Below are 24,722 nucleotides of genomic sequence, written 5' to 3'. Positions count from 1 at the left end.
TGCAGGCTGATGCCTCCGTTCCCATCTCCATTGAAGCACATGCCAAACGCTGCTTTCCTGACACCCCATGCTGTTACAAGAGGGCGGTTGCGGCTGGCAGGAGCAGCTTTATCGAGGAGGTGCACTGCACCTGCATTCAGAGCCTCGCGGGGGAGCAGGGAGGGAGGCAGGGGAGGTCCCCAAGCCTGCTAGAAGTTCAGGAGGACTACTATAGACCTGCTGCCACTGAGTAACAGGATCAAGCAAGCGTTCAAGCCAAGCAGAAAGGAGAACACAGGGAGCTGTTCAACTGCAGTGGCTCAAAGGCAGGCGCCTGTCTGGAAGGGAAGGAACCACCTCCTACCCTATCGGGTGAAGTCCCATCACGTCCTCTTGCCCAGGGCAGTGTGAGGTCCCCTTCAGGTGGGCAGAGTCCAAGCCCATCTCCAAGTCTCCAGCAGCATCAGGGCAGGCACCCATTCCCTGCTGCTCTCTCCTGGGTCACAGGCAGGGACTACAACCTGCTCTTCTCCAGCCCCACCAGCAGCTGCTGGACGTTCGGACATTGGCTGTTGAGGAGATGTGGCTGTAGACGATTCTTGTGCTTAGAGTTGGCAGCTAAGCTGAGAGACCAGCAAGAGCAGCCTGCCACTGCTCTTCGTCACCTCTTGTCAAGCCACTGGAGGAACAACTGGTGCAGGGGTGTGGGCTGGCACAAGCCACACTGATCAACAGGCTTTTGTTTTTGGTTGTGGTTTCCAAGAAGTTTCATCCTTGCTGCATCCTGAGATACTGGTGTGCCACCAACCATGGTGGGATCCTCCTGCCTCCAAAGGCAGCTTCTTGCTGGGTGACAGCAGGCCAGTATTTCTCTCCAAAGCCTCTTACCAGCACAGTGTCCCTCACCCAGTGAGAGCTGTGGAAAGGTTGTTCCCACTGTCAGTCTGTTGTCCCTTTCCTTGCACCTTTTGATTTCCACTTTCTGTTTTCTGCAGCTCCCGTGCATCCCCTTTTGCTGGTCCCTCCCATGCCTCCACTCCCTACTTGCTCCACACAATGCCCCCAGGCACAGAGTGTATTTCTTCTTCAGCCTGCCCATGCTGCAGGAAAGACTTTGAGATCTGGGGCTTGAAAGATGGAGGAGGGAGAGTCCGTCCTCAGATGTACCCCACATTTGCACTGCATCTACAACATGCCTTGGTGTCTCCTGGCAGCCACTGGACTACTGCAAATGCCCTGGAAATCCTCCAGCCTGGGGCATGTGCTCTGTGATGGCAGGTCACCTTGTCTTCCCTTCGGGGTGTGCTACCCCATCGTGGTTCTTTTTCCTTTGTGGAACTTGCTCTGGTCAAACTGACTGGTCTGACTGGTCTTGAAGGTGGTAGATACCCCTGTTGGGACTCTCCCCTCTCCTTCAGTCTCTTCTGCTGTCTAATTGCTCTTCTAATCACTGGTGTGCTGACTCTCTTCATGCTGTTAAGTGGTACCCTGAACCCCTCCCAACCTCCTGAAGGGCAACCTGGGCCTTGGAGAGAGAGCAGGCAGGAGATCTGCTCTCAACTTCTTCAAGGCTTAGATCACAGCCCCTGAGGACCTGGAGGATCTGCTATGGGTCAGAGGCTTACCTGCCCACCTGAGCTCTTGGATCTAAGCATGGCTTGTCCCCTGGAGCCTGTGCTGGCCCTGGGTGTCACTCAGGCACCATGGCATGGATTTGCACTTCAAGCAGGCATTTGGAGCCCAGCACTCGGGCCAGGCTGACCAGCCCTGGTGCACCCCACACACTAGCCTTGACTTAGGTCTGCCTGCAATAACTGTCAGCCTGGAGCTACTGCTTCATCCCAGTATAACTCTGCTGATTCATCTGGGCAGGCCACCATTGCACCAACACTGCTCAGGTTCAGGAGGGAGTGCCAGATGCTGTGAAAATCAGAGTGTGCCCAAGTCAGAGGTGACAGGTCCCTGGTGTGCTGGCTCCTTTTCCCTGGGACAGTGGTGTTCATGAAAGTGCTAACTTTTTGAGTGAATTCTGGAGAACATGGTGGAAAGTGAATTTTGAATTTGTGGGTCCCTGTGTGAAACACAGGCTGAGGAGCAGGGAATGGCTGCAGGACGACACAGAAACATGGGAAAGAGAGCAGACATTACTGGTTTAGTTCTGGTAATAGGATGGGGGGACAGGGAGAGGCAGAGGGGATCATATGCCATCAGGTCCAGCTTTGCTGCACCCAAGACTCTGCTTCACTTTGCTGACCAGCTTGGGTCAAGGTGCCAGCACATCTGAGGCACACAAGGCAATTTGTGGCTGGAGGCTGCAAGATGGATGACGGAGTTTGTGGCTAAATTGATGGTGCCTGAGGAAAAGTGGCCAATGTCTCATCACTGGAGAATATCCATGCTGTCCTGCTGCAGCTCTGCTCTCCTTGGAGGCAGCTGTCACTCCAGGTCTCACTGCAATCTGAGCAGACTCTAAGAAGCCATTACAGAAATCCTTGCTGTGGACGTCATCAGAAGTGAAGGCAGACCTGGGCTCCAAGCAGATTTTGCTTCCTCAGATACTTTTCCTTTCAAGGACCCAACTTTCTTTGAGCAACGAAAACCCTGTCAGGTTGTGTTCAAGGAGAAGAAAGGAAAGATCACACAGCTGCATGGAAAGGAGACCTGGCAAAATGTCCTGCCAAAGACCAGTCTGAGTGCTCAGGAAGAGGCAAGCTATTTAGTTTGGAAAGCAAGATGCAGAGATAAAACCTGGCTGCCTAAGGAACAACCTGGGAACACGAACCCTTGCATTATGGGGTGCAAAGGGTTGGGTTCCTGGCAGGGATCAGTTGCCGTTGCATAAAGATGCTGCAAAATGGAGATCAGAATAGAGCTGTGTCCCGTACTCCATACACACAGATCAGGGATGCCCAGCTGGGGTGGAACAGGGTCAAGAAGAAGAGGTCAGACTATGTCCCACCAAAATCTGCCAACCACTATACCACAGACACTGTCAGGTTGATGTTCTTGGTCTGACCACAGAGGCTGCTCCCAGAAAGGTCCACAGGGCTCTGTGCATGCTGCTGCAGCGTCAAGACTTGTGAGAGCAGAGGCTGTCAGCCCTCGGCACACTGCCTGGAGGAGAGGAAACCTCCAGAAGCAGGTTTCCTGCTCCTGGCTCCTCTGGGGCCGAGCAGCAGAAGCGACTCAGGCAGGAAACAAGGAGCAGGATCTCTGCTCTGGTCTGTTATCTGCAGGGTCAGTGCACCCTGAGCCACCTGCCCCTAGTCCAGGTGTGATGCTCCGGCCAGCAGCATGGAGACCACCAAGCAGTGAACCCCACTAGCCATGCGTAGGGCCATGTTATGGGCACCATGGTCTCTGGCAGACGCACCTCCCAGGGCCGCCCATGTGCCACAGAGCCACAAGGTGCCCTCAGCCCTCCCCAAGCACCAGGTAAAAGCTGCAATGTCATCCCATGATCACCATTGCTTCATATTGCCATGCTTTGAGCCAACAAGGGATGTAGAGAGCTTTTTCTTTCTCTTTTGGACAGCAACAGAGCTCCAAAAAGCTGCTCCCTTCTTGCAGGAGGTGAGAAGTTCAGCTGAGACACCTCACTTGCTGTGAACTCTCTTAGAGTGAACAGGATTGTAATGATAATAGTGACGGTAATAATGCTAATACTCTTAACTGTAACAGTTTGCATTTATCCAGCACTTTCCGTACACAACATTTTGTCCTTTACTTCCACAGTAATTCCATGGAAATCCCACCTCTTAGGCCCTTAGAGATGCGTAGATTGTTTGAGTTTAAGATAAAAATTTCTTGCTGAAGAATTCCCCAGTCCCACAAGGGAAATGCAACTGCATCGCAACAGCTGTGACACTCAGGCTTGCTCTAACCGATATGGCTTTGCACCGTGACGCTCCCGTGAGAGCTGAGGCACTCTCTCCTGATAGTGGTTTTTGCGAGCTCCAGCGTTATAGAGACCCTTTAGCAAACAGTGGAGGAGGAGGTGGATGTTGGATTGCTTTACTACACGTCATTTTCAACTGTTTATAATATTCTTCTGTGTCTACATATTTTCTCTGTGCACATTATTCATCAGAGTAAAAAAAGGAACTATGAAAACCTCGACCAACTTTCCTATGACAACAAGCGAGGACCCAAGGTATATATGCATGGAAATGCACGCCGCCCACCAACCTAACTAGCAAATGAAAAATAGCCACAGCCACCAGAAAAATAAAAAAGAAAAAAAGAGAAAGAGAAAAAAAAAGAAAAGAAAAGAAAGAAAAAAAAAAAGATCCATGACTATATTTCTTGGTAGCACGTTTTTATGTTGAGATAGTTTGGTTTGGACTTGAGAATGGAAACCTAGCCAGCTGACCCCGGAAGGATTTCTTTTTGAAACATGCATGTGAACCAGTAATTAACTTGCAAGTTTTTTTTTTTTTTTTTTGAAAAGTTGAACCAACCCCCTTTCCTCCCCAAAGGAAACAGTTCCTTGGTGTAAGTTGCTCACTTTTACTCCCAAAGGTTAACCCTGTGCAATATGGTTTTTTCATTTCCCATGTTTTTGAAAAACAACACTCGTTTGAGTTTTCAATTGCATTTCAAAGCCTTTTTCTCTTTCCTGTACAATGCACGCCTCTTTTTGGGTCTTGATTGACTTCAGTTTGCATGCACAGTGCAAAAAAAAAAAAAAAAAAAAAAAAAAGACAAAAACCAAAAAAGCCAAAACCTTAAAAGAGAAAGGAAGGAAGGAAGGAAAGAAAGAAAAGAAAGAAAAGAAATGAAAAAAGAAAAAAGTAGCTGTAACCAACTGTATTTAGCAGACTTTTGTGCAGTTTAATGAATTCTCTTGACCCTTTTCTAGATAGCATGGCTCTCACAAGCAGTCCTGGGGCTCCCACACTAACCAGCTTTGCTCACACTAATCACAGGCTGAGAAAGTGCTTCAATTTGACCCTGGAACCAAAAACGTGACGTCGCTGCTGCTGGAGGCTAAGGAGCTGGAGGCTCGTGTCATCATCCTTTCTGCCAGGTAAGGCAGAGCCATCCCTTCCCCTCCCTGCTCTGGTTTTCTCACTCTCCCCTTTGCAACACTTCCCAGTGCTGGAGTCAGTGCAGATTTGAGGGGTGTCATTCTTTCAAAGAGTGTGGGAGGAAACCCACATAAAGCCCCATGTCCCAGGCAGGTGGTGGATGCTGTGCTGTGCATGCTGCTGGCCAGGGAGCTTGCAATCATGTGCATAGTTGAGACATCTGGCTGTCCTGCAAAGTGTCAGCAGCTACAGAAGCAGCAGCAGCTACTGATGATGTATCCTGATTCACCTGTGAAGGAGGGGAGTCTTATTGCCCCCATGCCTATAGGCGGTGAGCAATAAGGCATGGGCCAGATTAGCAGATGCTCAGCGGTGCTGTGGGATTAGATGAAGCTGAGAGAAAGGTTCCCACTGAATCAAGGAATTAGCCATTGTCCAGGAGAACCACTTATCAGAGCAGAACTGCCTGGGGATGTGTTTTCCCTGGTGCTGCCACCCCCTTGGGATCCGATAGAGGAGAAAAGGGACCATCCAGCACCTGGAGCCACGTTGCCGTTCCCTTCTTCTCGTTGCAGTGAGGATGATGCAGCCACGGTGTACAGATCAGCAGCCATGCTCAATATGACGGGCTCCGGCTACGTGTGGCTGGTGGGGGAACGGGAGATATCGGGCAATGCCCTGCGTTACGCCCCTGATGGTAGGCACCTGCCGGAGGTGGCTGTCCCACTGTTGGCCAGGCTTGGAGGAGCCTGCTTGGACCTGGGATGAGTGGCACCTGCCCTCCCGGGGACCCCTTGGGCTGGGGGAACATGATGCTGTGGTGGTCCCAAGCGAGTGGAGGGTCCCACGCATTGCTCTCCGCTCCCTTTGCTCACATGGGGGGACAGCAGCCTTGGCCACACTGCTGTGCCTCAAATCCAACTCACCAGGGCTTTGCAAGATGACTGTCACCTGGGGGAAAGTTTGGGGCAAGGGGATGGGGAGGGAGCATGGGGTGTCAGCAGTCTGTGTAGCTGTCCCCAGCCGCCATCCAGCAAGCAGGACAGGGTCAGCCCAGCGCCACTGCAGACGCTTGCCCTGCCTGCCCCTGCCTGAAGCTCAGACAATGCCCCAGCTGCATCTGAGGGGTCTTCAGCCCCATAACCATGTGCTCGCTGGCCCCGGAGCCCTGCGCATAGGAGTAAGGCCAGAGCAACCAGTGTGCCCTGCTGACCTGCCTCCTCCCCTCTGCTCGTGGCAGGAGTGATCGGTTTGCAGCTTATCAATGGGAAGAACGAGTCAGCCCACATCAGCGACGCTGTCGCGGTGGTGGCCCAGGCCGTGCACGACTTGTTTGAGAAGGAGAACATCACAGACCCGCCACGGGGTTGCGTGGGCAACACCAACATCTGGAAGACAGGACCCCTTTTCAAGAGGTATTTGCGAAAGGGTCCTGCTGGAGGGAGCAGAGGACCTGCTGGGGGAGAGCTAGACAAGGTGGGAGCATGTGGAAAAGGTGCAGGAGGGCACCATGGTAGCTCTGTTCAGAGAATCTGTCACTAAAGCTTTGGGCCATATGGCACAGGACTGCTTGGACTCTCCTGCATGATTTGGATGCGAGGGCTACATCTATCCTAGAAAACTAGCCAGAACATGGGCTCAGGCACGGGCCCCCAGGTTGTCCGGGCAGTTTAGACATCATGCTGGTGCCTGGCACCAATTTGGTCCATGCCAACCCATGCTCTCCTGGGCAATGCTTGGGCAGCCGGGATCGGTGTGTGGGCAGGGAATGACTCTAGGAAGAAGAGATCTGGGGGCCATGGAGGGGTGATGTCCTCTGGTCTGGATGTTAACTCTATGAGTGGAAGAGGGGAGAAAGGGAGTTTTCTGCCACGTCAGGGTGGGGGGATGTTTCTGTCAAATTGGAGCTCAGTGCTGTGAACATGTTTCTTGCCAAATGTTTCAGGGCTGTGGCATGGGTCAGCGTGCTGCAAGCAGGACTTGGGGGCAAGAGATCTCCATGCATGGGGCAGGCTGCTCTCTGCTGTAGCAAACACTGGTGCTGTGGTTTTGGGTGGTGGGGTCTCAGCAGATCGGAGCATGCATGTGTTGGGTCTCGCTGCCGTGGGCAGTGTGATTGGCAGATGCTGCATGCATTCCCCAGAACAAGTCTTTGTGCTGCGTGGGGTTTTGAGCTGTGTCACTGCAGATGCTGGAGCCCCAAGGGCCACTCCTGCGGGCTGGATCTTAGGAAAGCAGCAATTCCCTTTGCAGCATGGCTCCCCGTGCAGGAGGGCTGCTCTCTGCAGCGTGCCACCTGGCACCAGGGTGTTGCTTTTGGCAGTGGGATCCTGTGCCAGGGGCTGCTCTCTTCAGACATGGTTGTGGTGTCTGTGGGATGCCCTTTCTGTAGATCTGGGTTCTGTTGAGCACGGGACCTGCAAAGCCTGAAGCTTGTTTTAGAAAGATTTCCAGCATCCTCTGCAGTCATGGTTTTTGGCATGTGCTATTTGAAATTGTTCTCTATGGTGCACTGCAGGTGGATCAGGCAATACTTCTGTATTTTCACTATTGTCTTTCCAGGGTTTGGTGGGCTGGTTCTCCCCTTGGTGCGGTATGCGCGTGCCTGGGACATTACCCAGGCTGTCTGTGATGGGCTGGTGCCAGAGAGAAGCACGAGGAGTGGTAGCATGGATACAGCTCTCAAGGGACCCCCAGAGGAAGGTGTCCTTGGGTGCTGTGGGACAGATCATTCCTTTAGGGCATGGGACTGATCTGGTGGAAAACAGGAGAGAATGACAACAGATATGGTAGTACAACATTCAGGCAACATGAGTCCCCAGAATAACTTCATCCATCAGGAGCAGATGACCACAGGGCTATGAACTGGTTGTAGATAGCCTTGACTGGACTTCTATAGCGTAATGGGCATATCAGACATGGCACACAACTGAGGGAGAGCTTTTGGTTTTCTGACCCCTTCTTAGATGTCCCAATGGCCACAGCAGGTTTTCTAGGAGGGCCCCGCTGTGTTTCTCTCCATAGGGTGTTGATGTCCTCCAAGTACTCGGAGGGTGTCACCGGCCGGGTGGAATTCAATGAGGACGGGGACAGGAAGTTTGCCAACTACAGCATCATGAACCTGCAGAATCGGAAATTGGTCCAGGTTGGGATTTACAATGGCAGCCATGTACGTACAGGCTTGGACAGGTTGGGTAGGAGGGCTGTGTGCGCTGGGGTGTCTACCTATGGCCTCATGTCTATCTTCTTCCTCTGGGATTGATCATAGGTCTTGACCAACGACCGGAAGATTATCTGGCCAGGGGGAGAAACCGAGAAACCTCAAGGCTATCAGATGTCTACCAAATTGAAGGTAACAGCAAATGGCAGCAGGGGGTGGCCAGTCTCTGCATGCAGGGCTGTGACTTTATCCACCACCCACTTCCACTGCTGCCTCTGCAGCTGTCAGCAGCATCTGCAAACCCAGGGCACCTGCCATCTCGGAGACAATATAGCAGAACGACTTAGAGAAGGTACTGGAGGGTGTTCAGAGCTAGAGCACAACTTCCAGCTGGCAACAAACTAGATAGGTGTCAGGCATCCTTTGGTTAGGAAAGAGATAGCTGGAAAGTGGACATGAGAGAGAATAACAAAGAAGGGATGGAGGGAGAAGGTGTTCACCGTTCCTCATGGCTTAGGAGCCAGAGGGCACCCAGCACAGGTTTGCAGGAAACACAAGGATGGGCTCCTCTGGCCAAGGCATAGTTTGGTTCTGGAGCCCGTTGCTACTAGACAGTGCAGTGGTGAGAAGGAAACAGGTTCAAAAGGACATTAAACAAGCTAGTGGAGGGTGGGTGGGCTGGTGGCTGCAATGTTGGGTTTAGGAAACCCCTGAAGAGCTGATGACCAGAAGCTGGAGGTGACACTGGGAGAAACTCCCTCCACTCTTGCCTTGCTTCTCATGCCCTTCCCTTAAGCATACCCCAGCAGCCACTTTAGTGACCGGATCCCGGGCAGGCTAGTCTTACCAGTATTGACTGTTCATTTGTCCTACTGTCCCGGCAAGGGAAATCACACATTCCCAGCAGCAGTGAGCCCTTAATCCTGCAGAAGTGGTGCAGATCTGTTGGGATGCTGCTTTACTGAAAAGGTCCAGGGCAGGAGTGAAAGATGTGCATTAGTTGGGGCTGTGTGACCGTGTCTAGAGCACATTCAGGCCACTAATCCTGGCTATGCGGCAGCTCTCATCTGCGTCCGCTTAGGGAGAGGGGTGTGAAAGGCTTTGAGGCCAAGGTGAAAGTGCCACACAGGAGGATGCTGATATGGCTGTTCCTCACCTTGGGTGCAGGGAAAGCAGCTGTTCCCCATGCCAAAGCCAGGTCCCACTGCTGGGCTGAGCGGTCCAATGTGCTGAGATGGCAGCTGAGGAGGACACCATGGCATTTTAGCCATGCTTGCGTGGAGAGGGCAGCCCAGCTCCCCACCCAGGAGAACAGCTCTGAAGGGAAATGGAGACAAGAGAGCATTTGTGCTTTGCCTTGCAGATCGTGACAATCCACCAAGAGCCCTTTGTGTATGTGAAGCCCACACAAGCAGATGGGACATGCAGGGAGGAATTCACCATCAATGGAGATCCTGTGAAAAAGGTCTTTTGCACTGGACCCAATGAGACCATCCCAGGTAACTGAGTTTGGTGGTGAGCGCAGCAGCTCCCCCAGCCCACCCAGCTGATGAAGACTCCTGTCCCAAGAAGGGGTCCCCAGGGGGGTTGCTCAGTCACACAGGAGGCCCAGAGGATGAGGAGCAGAAAGGTGACAGCATATTTAGCCCCCAAATGCCCCCCATCAGCTCAGCCCCACAGCAGTGCTGTGCGGTAACTGAGCACTGGGATTCAGGTTTTTGACCCCAACAGATGACTTTCCTGCTTGTCTCTCTTCTGGGTGGGCTCCAGGGCTGTTTTGGGTGATTGCATCCCATGTTTCTGTCTCCTGACATGTTCCAATTCTCTTTGCCTTGATCTCAAGCAGAAGCAAGAACCTCGAGGCACATTAGCACCTGCTGCACTGGTACTAACAACACCAGTTTCGAAACATTTTGTTAGAGAGACCCTGTTTCAGGATTAGGAGTGTGCACCTGGTGGGGGTGTGAGCTGCTTAGCAATGCCAGGCTTGCCCAAATACACCTGAAGTGCATCTCCTTGGCCCATCACGCCTTCCTGTGCACAACTGTCCCGCCAGCCCCAAGCAGTGTCCTGGACTGTATTCAACCTGATGGGTTTATGTTAGTACTAAGCCCCCTCCATCCCCTGCAGTGGGGTGGTAGCACCAGCTCTCAGCCTACCTCAGCTGGGACGCAGCAAATGAATGAGACCCCTTTGCCCCCAGGTTGCCTTCTTCCCATGCTTGTGCTTCCCTCACACCCATGGGTGATGGAGGCAGTGGAAGAGGATGGTCAAGGCAGATGGCCCTGCCTGCGTAATGTGATTATATGTCATGTGAAACCAAAACCGTGCAGGTGGCTGCTCTCGCTGGGGACAGCCATGGATCCTGCATGGGGTCCCTGGCAAAGGGCTGCCTCCACTCGTCCCCCCATTTTCTCCTGCCCACAGGCCGTCCCACCGTGGCACTGTGCTGCTACGGCTTCTGCATCGACCTGCTCATCCGGCTGGCGGGGGTGATGAACTTCACCTACGAGGTTCACCTGGTGGCTGACGGTAAATTTGGTACCCAAGAGCGGGTGAGTTTGGACAACTTGTGATATCTCTGCCTGTGTTGTATGTTGAAACGCACCTGGGCCCTTCTCTGGAGCAGGGGTGGGGTGGGAGGGTAGTGCGGGGTGCCTGCATGTGTGTGGGGTCCTGGCTGGTGGGGGACAGGTGTCAGGGCAGTGGGCTGACCCTGCACTGGTTCTCTGGCAGGTTAACAACAGCAACAAGAAGGAGTGGAACGGGATGATGGGGGAGCTGCTGAGCGGCCAAGCAGACATGATTGTGGCCCCCCTCACCATCAACAATGAGCGGGCACAGTACATTGAGTTCTCCAAGCCCTTCAAGTACCAGGGCCTCACCATCCTTGTGAAGAAGGTATGGGTTGGGATGGCATGTTTTGTGGACAGGGGAGGTGTCACTTGCTCCCCAGCTTGCAGACACGTGCCATGTCTGCACCATGCCTAGCTCCCTCAGCTGCTGCCCCCTGCCCACCCCAGGGCAGCAGCAAATCCCAGCCTTTGCTGCAGGATGCCAGCTTGCTGGATTTAATGCTGGATCTTGACTTGGCTCCCCTGAGCCTTCCTGTGTAACAGAGCAGGAGGAGCTTGGAGCAGAGCAGGGGCCCTTGCGAGGCCAGCCAGATCGGCATGGTGGGTGCCAGCGCCGTTCACCTCTCTTCTGTGTTCTAGGAAATTCCCCGCAGCACCTTGGACTCGTTCATGCAGCCTTTCCAGAGCACGCTTTGGCTACTGGTGGGGCTGTCTGTGCACGTGGTGGCAGTGATGTTGTACCTCTTAGACCGATTCAGGTGAATGTGCTTTGGGTCACCCAAGGGCTGGAGGGGACAGGGAGGTGCTCCTGGGAACCGTCCCCTGGGTCCCTGCAGTGTCTTGCTCAGGCACAGCCCTGCAGCCCTTCAGGAGGCTCTTGCAGGAGCTAAACCCCCTACTCTTCCCCACCAGCCCTGATCTGAGGCTTCTGGCCTCTTTGGCTGCTGCTAAGCTGAGAGATATGGATATGTGGGATACCCAGCACCTGGATATGTGGGAACGTGCCTGTCAGACCAGATGCCATGCTGATGCCTGACCAAGGGGACCATCAGCTCCTGGGCTCTGAGTTAGTCCCCTTCCTTGACCCCAAGGCAGCTCCTCTGCAGGGCAGGAAGGCTGTCCCCCCGCATTAGCCCTGTGCCCAGAGGCTCTTGCGGCTAATCTGCATTGAGCCCTCATGTTGCAGTGGGAGAAGCTTGAGCTGGCCAGGATCGGATGATCTTTCTGGCCCAGAGGGAAGCGTGATGGGACCAGTACCAGTGTGATGGACAGGGTTGCAGATCAGCAGAGGGGACATGCAAGGCAGTGGGACATGAGGGGTGAAGAGCTGTTTGGGGCACAAGTGTGGTCTGTAGGGATGAGTGATGCAGGGCTGCATCAGGACACATAGGGCACAGCAGAGAGGCCTGGGAACCGGGATAAGGAATGTGAGGAGAGCTCTCTGTCTTGTTTTCCAGCCCTTTTGGCCGGTTCAAAGTGAACAGTGAGGAGGAGGAGGAAGATGCCCTGACCCTCTCCTCGGCCATGTGGTTCTCCTGGGGAGTCCTGCTGAACTCCGGCATCGGAGAAGGTGCGTTGCAGCACGCAGCGGGACCACTCTGCCCTGTGGCCCTGGCCCTGAGCCAGGGAGGACACTGGGCTGGGGGAGAAGCCCGTGTCCTCTTCCACTGTGTCCTCTCTGTGGCAGGGCTGATGCCCTCGGGGGACCATTCAGTGAATGGGTACGGCCCTCCTTCCCTGAGCCTTCCCTGGGAGTGGGCTGGTGGGGAATTTGGTGATGCCAGGGTGGCACAGTTGTGGCACTCTTTGTGCAGACCATCCTGCTACCCCTCACGATCAGTGATGGGAAACGGGTTCTTCTTGGGCTGCTTCTCCTGCTCAAGGTTACCCATCTGCTCAGGGTGAGACACATCGTGCCCTGGAAGGAGACATGGGTTTTTCTTGGTTTGGGCAGTGCAGGAGCCCCTTGCGTGGTTGTCGGCAGAGCAGATAGATGGGGCACATCTGCAGCTGCCATTGATCTCGTGTAGGATGGACATAGCTTTGTTGACCAAGTCAAGCCCTTGTCGTGCCAGTCTGATCTCGCCTCTCTCCCTCCAGGTGCTCCCCGGAGTTTCTCTGCACGTATTCTTGGCATGGTGTGGGCTGGCTTTGCTATGATCATTGTGGCTTCATACACTGCCAACCTGGCAGCCTTCCTGGTGTTAGACCGGCCTGAGGAGAGAATTACGGGCATCAACGACCCTCGGGTAATGACCCCTCACTTGCTTTCCCCTTCTCTGTCCACCTCTGGGCAGAGAAACAGGAGATGCATCCAGTGGGTATCTCCTGGCTCATATAATATGGCTTATAGTACCCAGTGTCCTGCTCTGACATGGCTGTGGGTCTGTACCAGGGGGTCAAGCCTGCCTGGGGCTGTCACTGGCGGGTCTGAGCCGCTGTGCTGGGTGGGAACGGACAGACGCAGGGAGGGATCAGCAGGGAAAACATTATCCAGAAATAGAACGTACCCAGCGAAACTGCCTGCCAGTTCCTGGAGAGCCTGCACTAACCAACGAGGAAACGATTCATTATGGATGAGTTATAACTAATGAAATTGTCCCTGCGGTGCAGTCAATACTCTCAGCAGATACCAGCATGCCTCAAACCCATTTCCTGCTCTGGCAAGGACACAGCCACAGCTTATCAGCCCAGGCACACAGGAATGTTCCCCACAGCAGCGCCGATCCACAGCATCCCGCACCCTACTGCATCCTCCACCCACAGCACTGCCAGCCCCATGGCATCCACAGGCCTCCTGCACCCTCAGTGCCACAGTGTCACTGTCCCATAGCATCCCCTGCCCCATCACCATGGTCCCAGAGCATCCACTGCCCCATGGCATCCACTGCCCCGTAGCATCTTCAGCTCTGCTGGGGAGACCAAGGTCTCCTCTGGGAAACAGGTCCCTGAAGATGGGAAATTAGGAAACCCAGCTTTGGGGTGAGCCAGTTTGGTTGATGAAGGACAGAAGAAATAGGAGTCCTGACCTTGCCTTCCAGCTGCGCAACCCATCTGATAAGTTCATCTATGCCACGGTGAAGCAGAGCTCGGTGGACATCTACTTCCGACGGCAGGTGGAGCTGAGCACCATGTACCGGCACATGGAGAAGCACAACTACGAGAGTGCTGCCGAAGCCATCCAGGCAGTGAGGGACAAGTGAGTGGCGCCAGCACCTTGCCTGGCCATGCTGAGAAGAGTTTAGGGGGCTGCAGTTCGGTGGAGCAAGCAGGGCTGATGCAAACCTGGAGGGAGCTGCAGTAAAAGCATGGCTTGATGAGATCTGCCTAGTTCTAGTCCTAGACCTGCTAGGTCTCTGGATGTAGAGCACAAGGTCTGTGTGAGGAAAGGCATGCTCAGAGCCCTGGCCCTCCTTTCCGGCCTTTGTGGTTGCTTCTGTGCAAGGCTGGGTGGCTTCAACTCCCATATAAACCCCTCACACTCCTCCAAAATTTTGCCAAGTCTTTTGCCTCCCAGCAGTACATAGATAGACCCTGTTGGGAGGAGGGTGATGATAATCAGTGCTTAAATTAGTGCTGGGAGCACCCTCGCTGCTCCCATCGTGGCTGCTCCCAAGCTGGGCTGCCCAACCTTACCTGTCTGTCCTCTCTCGGTGTCCAGCAAGCTCCACGCCTTCATCTGGGACTCGGCGGTGCTGGAGTTCGAAGCCTCCCAGAAGTGTGACCTGGTGACGACGGGGGAGCTTTTCTTCCGCTCCGGCTTCGGGATCGGGATGCGCAAGGACAGCCCATGGAAGCAGAACGTCTCCCTGGCCATCCTCAAGTCCGTACATGGCTCTCAGCATGGGGCTCGCCCCGAATGCTGCATGTATTAGCATGCAAATAGCCTTGTGCCAGGCACTGCCACCCCACCCTCCAAACCCTCCGCAGGGACAGGGGCTCTGGGGGTTGCCGTGTCACTCCTGATGAAAGGAACGTGCTGGAGTGACCAGGGTGGGCACCCACAGCCCCAGCTCCAGCTCACAGGGCTCAGGGAGCAGCACGGAGCTGGTGGGAGGGCAGAGCAGAGCAGGGCATGGAGCAGCAGACATGCTTGGCTGCAGGAGCATAGGCAAAGCTGACAGAGAGCAGCCCTGGGGCCATCCAGCACCAGGTCCCTGTGAGCAGGGCACGGGCTGCAGCAGCAGGCAGGGGTGCTGCCATTTCCCCACTTCTCCCTGTGAGCTCACCCTGGCTGATAGCATTGTGCTGCCCTGGCTTGATCTTCCAGGGGTTTTTCTTTCAAGTCTGGCTATTCCTGTTAGGCAGAGATAAGTCAGGACTCCTGTTGAGTCCAGCTAAGGCTTTTGTACCAGCATCAGCCTGCAGTGTGGGGTGCCACAGGTCAATCTGATATTATGGGTAAAAAGGAATTTCCTTGTATTAGTTTGGAAATGCCACGCTCGTTGCAGACGGAGGAATGTAGCAATGGCATAAGAGGCAGCTGGGAAGCAGCAAGTGGAGGGAGGGGGGCATGCGAGATTAATTTTAAAGAGACACGGTCAGAAGCCACCAGGGTCCCGCCCAAGATGTGGAGATGAAAGGCCTGAGAGAGAGGATGGGCAGGATGTGGAAGACACAGGCAGGACCCAGGGTAATGTAGGGAGCCATGGGAATCTGTCCGTGGGGTGGTCTTACAATGGGGGTGGGTGGCGGTGGGACAGATGGGGTTTGGGACAATGTGAGAGGCCTGGAGAGGCAGCAGGAGCCCTCGGTGTCCTCCTGGGAGAGCATGGGGAAGCCCAGGGATACGGCCTGGGGATGTGCCAGGAACAAGGGGGAGGAAAGTGCAGGGGGATGGACGGTGGGACGTGTGCTGTGCCCACCTCCATCCCCACCAGCGGTTCAGGCAGAGATGAGCACTGCGGCGACATGGTTTGTTTCCCCCCAGGCTGTGACACCAGGTTGTTGGGGAGTCCCAGCCCTCGCCGTGCACAGCAGGGAGCTGCGAGGCAGCAGTTATACCCCTGCACTGATCTAGAGGGTGCTGGTGATCACCAGGCAGGATTGGGGGGTGTCCAGCATTGCCTGAGCTCCTGAGCAGCCGTGGCAGGTGGGGGGACCGGGGATGTGGTTCATGTCAGCTCCCTGCAGCCTCCCTCCGAGCACACTGTCCGAGCGCTGCCTACACCCATCAGCCCATCCCTCCCCTTGGGAACCGAGCTTACACAGGGCTCTTTTTGGCAGCAGCCGGCCAGCTCCCAGCTCTCAGGCATGGGGCAGTGGGCACCAGGCAGCTGTGGATGCCTCCTTGCACCTGCTGCACCGTGCACGTGGCTTGTGGCAGCACTGGCTGTGTGCAGGGTGGCGTGCAAACACATGCAGCATGGATACCCACTGCAGACACTCTCTACACAAAAGCCATGCAAGCATGTGCTCGTGCACACACATGCAGTCAGCCAGGCACGTGCACATAAACGTGCATGCACACACATCATCGGTCCTTGTGTTTGTAGGCCGCAGACAAGTGTAGAGTCCTAGAATGGAGAGCATGAAGGCACAAAGAGCATGTGCCCCAGCTGCCTGTGGCTGGTCCCCAGTGACTACTCTGTCCTGTCTCCTTGTGCTTTCAGGTCCCACGAGAACGGCTTCATGGAGGATTTGGACAAGACTTGGGTGAGGTATCAGGAGTGTGATTCCCGTAGCAATGCCCCAGCAACACTCACCTTTGAAAATATGGCAGGTTTGTTCTGCAAACCTCTTTCTTCCTCTTCGCTGGGTAGCCTGCTTTCGCTCAAGACATTCTCCTCTCCGGGGCTCTCCTCTCGGTCCAAAGCTCTGCTTCTTCTGGGTTTGTGCTTTCCTAGCGCTGGGAGGCTGCTGTGTTGGGCTCCGATCCCACCTTGTCCGAAACAGCTCCGCGAAGCTTTCCCCACCTTCCCTGGGGTGGCTTTCTCATCGGTGGGGCTGTCCTGCTTTGAACATTGCTCCCCTCCCTCTGCTCTGGCCAAACTGCGGCTGTCACGGTGAAATCAGAGCTGTCGCCAAGGCAGAGAGAGGGGAGCAGCACCTCGGGGGAGGCGAGAGCAGCCGCGGAGGCGAGCAAGGACCCTGCTGCAGGAGGGAGCTGGCGGTGAGGGGCAGCCCCCCAGCCCCAAGGAGTGTGTCCCGGCTGGCTCTGGGCAGCAGGCAGGGGGCAGGAGGAGGATAATCGATACAGAAGGGTTTTTTTCTTGGTCCCTCTTTGCAAAGGCTGCACATTTCCCCCAGATGGGCTCACCTTTTGCAGCGACGGGGTGCTGCCTCTCCTTCACCCAACCAACATGACGATATGGGATGAGAGGTGTCTGATGGGACCCCGTCCTCGCTGGCACCGTGGGCGAGGGCAGAAGCACAGAGAGAGAGGGCACATGGCTCCGTCTCCTCAAGACACCACTCCCTAAATGTCAGCCCTGAGGGTTGCAGCCAACCAAGGACAGCACAGAGAACTCTGTGTACAGCTTTCCTTCCCAATGGGCCAAATGGGAGCACCAGAGCTGAGTTTCTGGTGCAAACAACCCTACAGCCCCAGGGGACAGGGTCTGCCCTGGTTCTCGGTGCAGCACCCAGTGTGCTGTGCCTGCCCCCAGCATCGCTGCAGCACAGCCGGTGCCCTGTGCCCGACCGACAGGAGCTTGCACAGACATCCAGCACCCCATCACCTTTCTGTCCATCACCGCGGGTGCCCAACCTGCAGCGCCTGCCCTGCTCTGCTGGGTTCCCTTTCCCGGCCCTTCCAGGAGTGCGGGGGGATGGCGGGGGGCCAGGGGGACCCTGGGTTGGCAGATGCTCCTGTTGCTGAGCGTGATACAGAGGAAATGAAGTGTCATGGTGCAATTTCCATTGCCCCCTGTAACTTTCCTGCTTATTTCAGGTGTGTTTATGCTGGTGGCTGGAGGTATTGTTGCCGGGATATTTTTAATATTCATAGAAATAGCTTACAAAAGGCATAAGGACGCGCGGAGGAAGCAGATGCAGCTGGCGTTTGCGGCCGTTAATGTGTGGAGGAAAAACCTGCAGGTAGGACAAACCGTTTTTAGAGCAAATCTCCAACAGGTGCGTTTTCCATTCCTTCACCAAATCAGTGAATGCAGAGCTGTGGATTAGTATTGGGCCCTCTGTCCCCCACCCCGCACCCCAGTAACTCCAGCTGGGCATTACTGGGTGGCTAGCAAGCTGTAGGGTCCCTGCCTTGTCCCCGGGAGCTACCTTTGGCCAATGCCATCTCTCCTGGGAGGAGTCGTGCACAGCTCTGGGACAGAGATCTGGCCCAAATGCCCCGACGGTGCTCGGGATGGTGACTTTGTTCTGCTGGGGACCACATGCCAGAGCCACATCTTGCCCTAGCTGAGCAAACAATGCCAGTGCAGCTCCCTTTGCAGGCACTCTGCCCTGCTGTCTGGCTCTGGCCATGCTCACCAGCAGACGGGAGGGTTAATCTGCTGCCGCTGAGCATCCCTGCCCAGTGCTCAGGTGGAGAAATGCTCCAGGGATGGTTTCCATCGCCTCTCCCTCCCTGCCCGCTCTCCGGGGGTGCGGTAGCCTTTGTGATACCCAGGACCAACTCCAAAAAGAGGTGGTGCGTGCTCTTGTCATTTGGAGACAAGGACATCTCCCCACACGGGAGCCAGCAATGCCGGTGCCTGTCAGCGCCAAGGCTCCCCTGGGTCCCTTCCCTGGGGCCATTGCTCTCCCCGGCCTCTCCCACCTCTAAAACACCTTTGTGCCGCTCAGGCAGGGGAGCCCGGGAGGGTCAGTGGTGCCTGGCAGTGACACCGAGCCGTGGGCATGTCCGTGGGCCACTAGCCTCACACTTCCCTTACCCCGCTGCTTTTGGGGCTGAGCCCCACAGTGCCCCAGAACCCCAATTTAGGGCAGCTGGAGGCTCTCTCTGAATTGCCTGGGCTGCTTTTCTCCCTTGGGGAAGCAAACCGGCATTCAAAGAGCAAGAGATCCTTTAGGTGACTAAAGGAGACTGCCGTTCGCAGCAGAGCCAGTGAATGAAAGAGAGAGAATGAGGCTCGGGGACCCCAAAAAGAGCCCGGAGCGGTGGCCCTGCGGGGCAGCGCTGGCTGGGGCGTGCGGGTGGGCTGCCCGGGTGGAAGCGACCTGCCCGAGAGCAGCGAGGGGAAGCACGAGGCCGGGCTGCTATATCCTGAGAGCTCGCTGGGTTCAGTTCACTGATAAGAGTCTCGGAAAAGCCATCTCTCTATTTTTTTTTCTTTTTTATTTTTTTTTCTTTTGCTTCCAAAAAGCAGCAGCACCAAGGGGGTTAAGGCTGCTGGGACAGAGCACACTAGTCGCACTGCCATTTTTCACTTGCCAACCTTCTAGAAAATACTGCACTGGGTCCTTGGGCAGAGTCTGTGGGACTGTGAGCAAAGCATGCTGCCCTGTGGGGGTGAACAGCCTCATGGTAAAGAGCCGTTTGACATTGTAAGACTTTTCCACAGGAGGAAACGTCAGAGCACTAGTATCTGGTACATTGCTAGAAGGTAGGCAAGTGGAAAGATTTATTTGTTAAAACAAACAAACAAAAATAATGGTTTTTGGGATCACAGTTTTGCCATGGCTATTTCCTGAGATGCCATGGAAGAAAAAGACATTTCATTCCATTCATCTTGCTTTCCTTTCCGTTTGTGCATGTCCGCAAAAGAGAGAACTGAGAAGGAGGAGCAAATGTATCCCCGAGCATGCTCTACGCACCAGCGGGATACATTTTGGTTACCCCCGTGCGGTAGCAGAGCCAGACCTGGTCACTCCGTCCCCCGTCGGAAAGGTCACACTCATTGGCACGAAAGCAATTGGGGAGGAATCGTTCTCAGCGCCCGCCGCAGAGCGCGGCCGGTCCCCACGGCTCGCTGCCCCCGCACCATGGCGGCTGGTGCTCCCAGCCTGCGCTAACCAGGTCCGACTCGCTAACACCAATGGCTACATTTTTCAGTTCTGTTTCTCTTTGAGTTCATCCCGACCCTGATGACATCATAGCGCTAACGCTTTGCCTCCTCCCTTTCTTTTCCTTTTTTTTCTTTTCTTTTTCTTCCAGTTTCCTTTTTTTTTTTTTAACCGTTTTACTTTGGGAAAAAAACAAAACACCACCACCAACAACCACGTTCGGCTTTGCACAACTGCGTCATTTAAATTTTTGAATACATTTTTTTTACAGAATATTCATACAATGACTTCTCTTTCAATGCAGTCCTCTCTCTCTCTTGTGGCACTAGGATTCAGCCTCAGAAAAGGCCCTGAGCAATTTTATTTAATTTTTTTTTTTTTTTAATTTTTAGTGGTAGGTACAGCATCTCACCTCTCGGTCCAGCCAGGCCAGCAGTGGAAGCGAGGGGCAGGGCGCCAGGCAGAGCATCCCCAGGAAGCGAGGTCAGCTGTGCTGGCCTGGACGCAGACACCCAGGAGAGCAGGGCTACTCCCCAGAGGGGTTTCCAGCGCTCCAGACGCGCGGCCGGCCCCGTAGCTGTAGCAGCGTGGCGGCCGTGCTGTAGCCATGGGTCACGGAGGCCCTTGGAGGACTGGGAGTGACAGGACACCTCCAGTAGCTTTCTCACCTAAAAGAAGGACATGACACGGGGCAGTATTCAAATAGATTTAGCGTTTCCAACAACACACTAGAGATCTAATCACTTATACATATTCATTTTAGGATAGAAAAAGTGGTAGAGCAGAACCTGACCCTAAAAAGAAAGCCACTTTTAGGTCCATCACCTCCACCCTGGCCTCCAGCTTCAAGAGACGTAGGTCCTCCAAGGATACGGTAAGAGGAAGAAGAACAATTCTGCCCTCTCTCTTTCTCTCTCTTTCTCTCTTCTGCCATCCCATCGACTGCCACACACCCATCCCGAAGCTGCCAGTGTACATGCATAGCTCATGTTCGTCACCAGTCAGTCAGTGAGTCAGTGAGTCAGCCATCCCGTGTACCTGAAAGGATGCTGGGATCCTGGAGGGCAGGCAGGAGGTGGCTTGGAGTCCTGTGATGAGTTGGGAGATGCAACTGAGTTTTTGTTTTGTTTTTTGTTTTCTTTTTGCCTGGATGATTTCTGATGTTCCTCTCTGTGCTTCGCTCACCTTACCGGTGCTGCCCTCTTGAAACCGATGACATTTTTTTTTTTTTTCTGTTCCTGAGTGTTCCTGTACCTGTTTGTCATTGTATGCCTAAAAACGATCACCCCGATTTAATTTGGGCACCGTGTCACCTCACCGAGAGCCATGCGTGTCACATTCTCTACATGTGATTTTTGTTTGTGACAATTAGCATTCGGGACGTAGTCCTCGGCACAGGAGTGACAGCTGTCTCTGGTTATTGTCAGCAGTAACGCAGCTCTAGAAAAGAGACACAAAAGCTTGAAAGAGGAGGTTGTTAAAGACCCAGCCTCGGTTCAAACGTGTTTTCTGCCTCAGAGTAAAACTGCTTTCATGTAACCAGAGAAAATTTCCAAATTGCTGCCTCTAAAGCCAGCTGTTTCCAAATGTGCAAATGTGTCTGCTCGTGCTGGAGCTTCAGACACTCTTCAGCGTCAGGTTGGGCTGTTGGTCTGTTGGACTGAGCCGGTGTCCCTCTGCATGTTGCCGTCTGTTGTATGACACTCTGCACTGTGGCTACTCTGTTGTCTCGTGTGGCAGCGGCCACTGCGTTTTGCTGCCCGACCTCCCGGCGTGACGGGCTTGACAAAATCGCCTCCCCGGGGTGACCGGCGGGTTTCTGCCCAGGGTTGCTCAGAGCAGGCTCCCCGCCAGGCTGCCTGAGGAGCAAGGCATGGCAGGGATGGGGGGACGGTGGCGGCGTGGGGCAGGATGGCCCGTCCCCGGCCGCAGGCACCTCGGGGAGCAGCACGCGATGTTGCAGGGGGTCTCAGGGCCACGGCTCTGTAGGCAAAATGGAGGCGGCTGCCTTTGACACCAATGCAGGCTCCATCTGGAGAAGCTCCTGGAGCACCCCTGGGACACGGCCCCAGGGACAGCTGAGCCTTCGGCCAGGCTCGGCTGCCACCGTCTCACACGAAGTGCTCCTCTCGCTGTCACCTCAAAGCCTGGCAGGCACGGGGGGGGGACCCACACTCTCACTACTCATCCCCCGTACCCCACAGGGAAGACGGGCATCCCTGTCATCTCCTGCGCTGCCCCCATGCTCCCTGGGCAGCACCTTGTCCTGGTGATGCCCCCATGTCTTGGGCCACCCTTCCCACTGCTGCACCCCCTGAGCAGCTCTACAGGAAGGTTGCAGTTTGTGTCTTGGTGGCCTGAGCCCCAACCAGGGGAGAGGAGACAGAGATAGGGCGGGTGGTGCAGGGGGGAGAAGATGGGAAGAGTGAGGAGGAGGAGGGACAGGTGGGATGCACAGAAAAAAGGGAGAAAAAATTGCAGAAAGATCTGGTGGGAGGGCCCTCAGTGTGTCCTGAGTGGACCCCATGTTTTGTTGCGTTTGAACACTTCATGGTTAGAAAACCAAGTGGTCCTGTCCTGGGAGAGCAGGAGCATTACAGTGAAGTGGGCACCTGGAGGGACCGGTGCCCATGGTAGGCACAGGAGAGGGGATGAACCCAGGAACAATGGGACAGCCGGTGTGTGGCACCCCTGGTACCTCCCTCCCACATTGCTCCCTCCTTGGGGAGGCATCCTGGGCCTGATCCTGCTCCATGGTGTGGCATCGATCCTACCCCACACCACTCCATAGTGCTCTCTGCCCCAGGGTAGGGGCACCCCGATGCCCTGACATGACCAGGTCTGGGGGCCACCTGCACCAGATGTCGCATGGGCTAGCGATGGAGCTGTGCTCTCCCCTTCCTTTCCCTAGTAGGGACCAATGGGACATGGGGCTCCCAGGAGCCCTGTTTTGCTTTGGGCCCTGGCCACACTCTCTTCTCGGCACATTACTCATGGGCGAGTCATGAAGGAAGATGATGGCCTCACTTATCTCAGAGGATGGGCCCTGCTTTGGGGGCAGCTGCATCTGCGGGGCAGCTATGGGCAACAATGCTCCACTGCCTGGGAGCCTGTCGCAGTCTTCTGCCTGCCATGGGGCGACGTGGCCGGGGCCCCAGGACACATTCCCCAGGGAATCGGGCTAGTTTGGGTCAAGAACAGGCTAGTGGGGCCAACATCCATGCCAACGGGGCCAAGATGGAGGCTAGCAAGGCCAAGGTCCAGCTATTGTGGGAGACCCACGGTGGAGTGAGCTTTGTCGTGATGTCGGGCAGACCTGCTGGTTGCTCTGCAGGGTGAGCGGCCAGCTGGAGGGTGCTGCCACCAGCTCATGTCACAGCCTGCCATTTGGTGCCCTCCACTTCCATGCAGCAGCCCTGGCTCAGAGACCCCAATGCCCTCCTGCTGTGGAAGGCCCCATGAGTACGTAGCATGCTGGGACACGTTGCCTGGGGTCCTTGTAAAGACAAGAAAGCAGCGAGGCGCTCTGTTTCATGGTGCTCGGCAGAACCGCGGGCCCACACCAGGTCTCAGATGGGCAAGGCTCGAGAGCCCATGGGGCTGGAAGGCCAGGCTGACCCCAGCCCCATGGGCTCTCCTGGCTAGAGAGCGAAAGACGCAAACCTGGTGGCCTTGCTTCTTTCCTTTTCGTTGTCGGGAGTTTTAAAAATGGATTCTGCTCTGCAGCCCTGCAGAATGGTCCCTCAGGAGTGCCAGAGAGACAGGCTGGCACCATGGAGCCAAGACAGCCCTGGGAAGCTACCACCCCACTCTGAACGTCCTAGCGCCCACCATCACCCGAGCTGCACAGCCTCTCCGCGGCACATCATCCCCACCGCCCCAGGAGGAGATGCATGTGTTCCCCATAGGCAGCTCCTGCAACTCGAATAGCACTCGCAGAGCTGACGTACTGCCATCCATCGCAGCCACCCACGATACTGCAACCACACAGAAGCCATGTGAGACGCATAAACCACACAGACACCTTCTGAGCCGGCACATTTTGTACAGACACATAACGAGGCGCACAGGTCCCTTAGCCCCCCCACCGCAGCCGTCATCAGCCCCTGCAGAGTCACACTGCCAGCCCACGGGCATCCCCCCCCAGATACAGCATGACACACGTCCAACGTCACCGCCAAGCGAGGGCCCGGTGCTGCGAGGCGATGCTCGCCCTGCAGCCATGGGGATGGTGCCAGAGCTGGTCGAGAACCAAGGGGGTTCATGGAAAAGGTCACCTTTTCAGTGAAGGATCAGCAGTCCCATAGCCAAACGCTTCTTGGCTGAAAAAGAACCTAGTTTTTGGCCCAAAAGAACCAAAAGTAGGTCAAAGACAACTAATTTTTTTTTTTAAAGGAAAGTTTGACGTTTTCTACAGCAAGATTGCATTTAGCTGGAATCCTAATTTTTAATTAAAAAACAAAAAGTTCAAAATTCTTCCAGAAAATCTTCCACCAGCCAGGGACTACCATACGAGCCCAGATTAGGTTGAAGTCATTTTTAAAGACATATTAAGTTCTTGTCTATATTTTCTTCCTGGTTGTCATTTAAAGTTTTTGGTGCCTTCACTTCACTTCCATACCTTAACATGTTTGAGTCTCTTCTACGGTTAATATTGATTAATTTCTTGGCTTTATAATGTTTGGTTTGGGGATAATTGCACCATCCCTGTAACATAATTTATCCTAAATTACTGATATGTGCTTCTAGCATTAGTTCTACTTTAACATAGTTTTGATATGACAGTTTTCTTGCTTTTTTTCTTTTCCTTTTTTTTTAATTTTTATTATTAAAAATTGCATGCATGAACTCTACACAAAAAAAGTAAATGAGAATGTTACCCTGTGATAACTCTGTGATTGGAGGAGATATGCTTTCAAATCAAAAGCCATGCTCTTGTATTTTAATTTTTCTGGCCAGATTCCCCACTTCGCTTGGTTACTTTAGCATTTCCCACCCCCAGAGCTGTGCAGAGAGGCCAGAACGCCCCAGCCTGCCCTGCTAGACCTCCAGCTTTCCACCGCA

At 54.6% G+C, this 24,722-nt stretch overlaps 1 protein-coding gene across 12 annotated transcripts in view; it reads left to right on the top strand.

Moving 5' to 3' along the window:
• Positions 1 to 24,722, top strand: part of GRIN1 (glutamate ionotropic receptor NMDA type subunit 1) — a 40,238-nt gene that overhangs the window by 11,987 nt on the left and 3,529 nt on the right. The window contains exons 4-22 of one of the 12 annotated variants that reach the window (XM_054849009.1): positions 4,070 to 4,132; positions 4,908 to 5,008; positions 5,585 to 5,706; positions 6,250 to 6,424; positions 8,034 to 8,178; positions 8,278 to 8,361; positions 9,533 to 9,668; positions 10,597 to 10,724; positions 10,906 to 11,070; positions 11,385 to 11,503; positions 12,203 to 12,315; positions 12,846 to 12,994; positions 13,787 to 13,944; positions 14,407 to 14,568; positions 16,358 to 16,467; positions 17,638 to 17,783; positions 19,420 to 19,671; positions 20,422 to 20,532; positions 23,385 to 24,548. In XM_054849009.1, coding sequence (XP_054704984.1) covers positions 4,070 to 4,132; positions 4,908 to 5,008; positions 5,585 to 5,706; positions 6,250 to 6,424; positions 8,034 to 8,178; positions 8,278 to 8,361; positions 9,533 to 9,668; positions 10,597 to 10,724; positions 10,906 to 11,070; positions 11,385 to 11,503; positions 12,203 to 12,315; positions 12,846 to 12,994; positions 13,787 to 13,944; positions 14,407 to 14,568; positions 16,358 to 16,467; positions 17,638 to 17,783; positions 19,420 to 19,671; positions 20,422 to 20,532; positions 23,385 to 23,588 — 2,643 coding nt within the window. In that variant the 3' untranslated portion in view covers positions 23,589 to 24,548. Of the gene's footprint in view, positions 1 to 4,069; positions 4,133 to 4,907; positions 5,009 to 5,584; positions 5,707 to 6,249; positions 6,425 to 8,033; positions 8,179 to 8,277; positions 8,362 to 9,532; positions 9,669 to 10,596; positions 10,725 to 10,905; positions 11,071 to 11,384; positions 11,504 to 12,202; positions 12,316 to 12,845; positions 12,995 to 13,786; positions 13,945 to 14,406; positions 14,569 to 16,357; positions 16,468 to 17,637; positions 17,784 to 19,216; positions 19,259 to 19,419; positions 19,672 to 20,421; positions 20,533 to 23,384; positions 24,549 to 24,722 lie in introns of those variants that run through there. The other 11 variants (XM_054849012.1, XM_054849011.1, XM_054849014.1 and 8 more) reach the window with 11 other exon arrangements.

The sequence above is a fragment of the Grus americana genome, chromosome 20 (genome assembly GCF_028858705.1).
Source record: "Grus americana isolate bGruAme1 chromosome 20, bGruAme1.mat, whole genome shotgun sequence".
Lineage (NCBI taxonomy): Eukaryota > Metazoa > Chordata > Aves > Gruiformes > Gruidae > Grus > Grus americana.
This window is presented reverse-complemented; position numbering and strand designations above follow the sequence as displayed.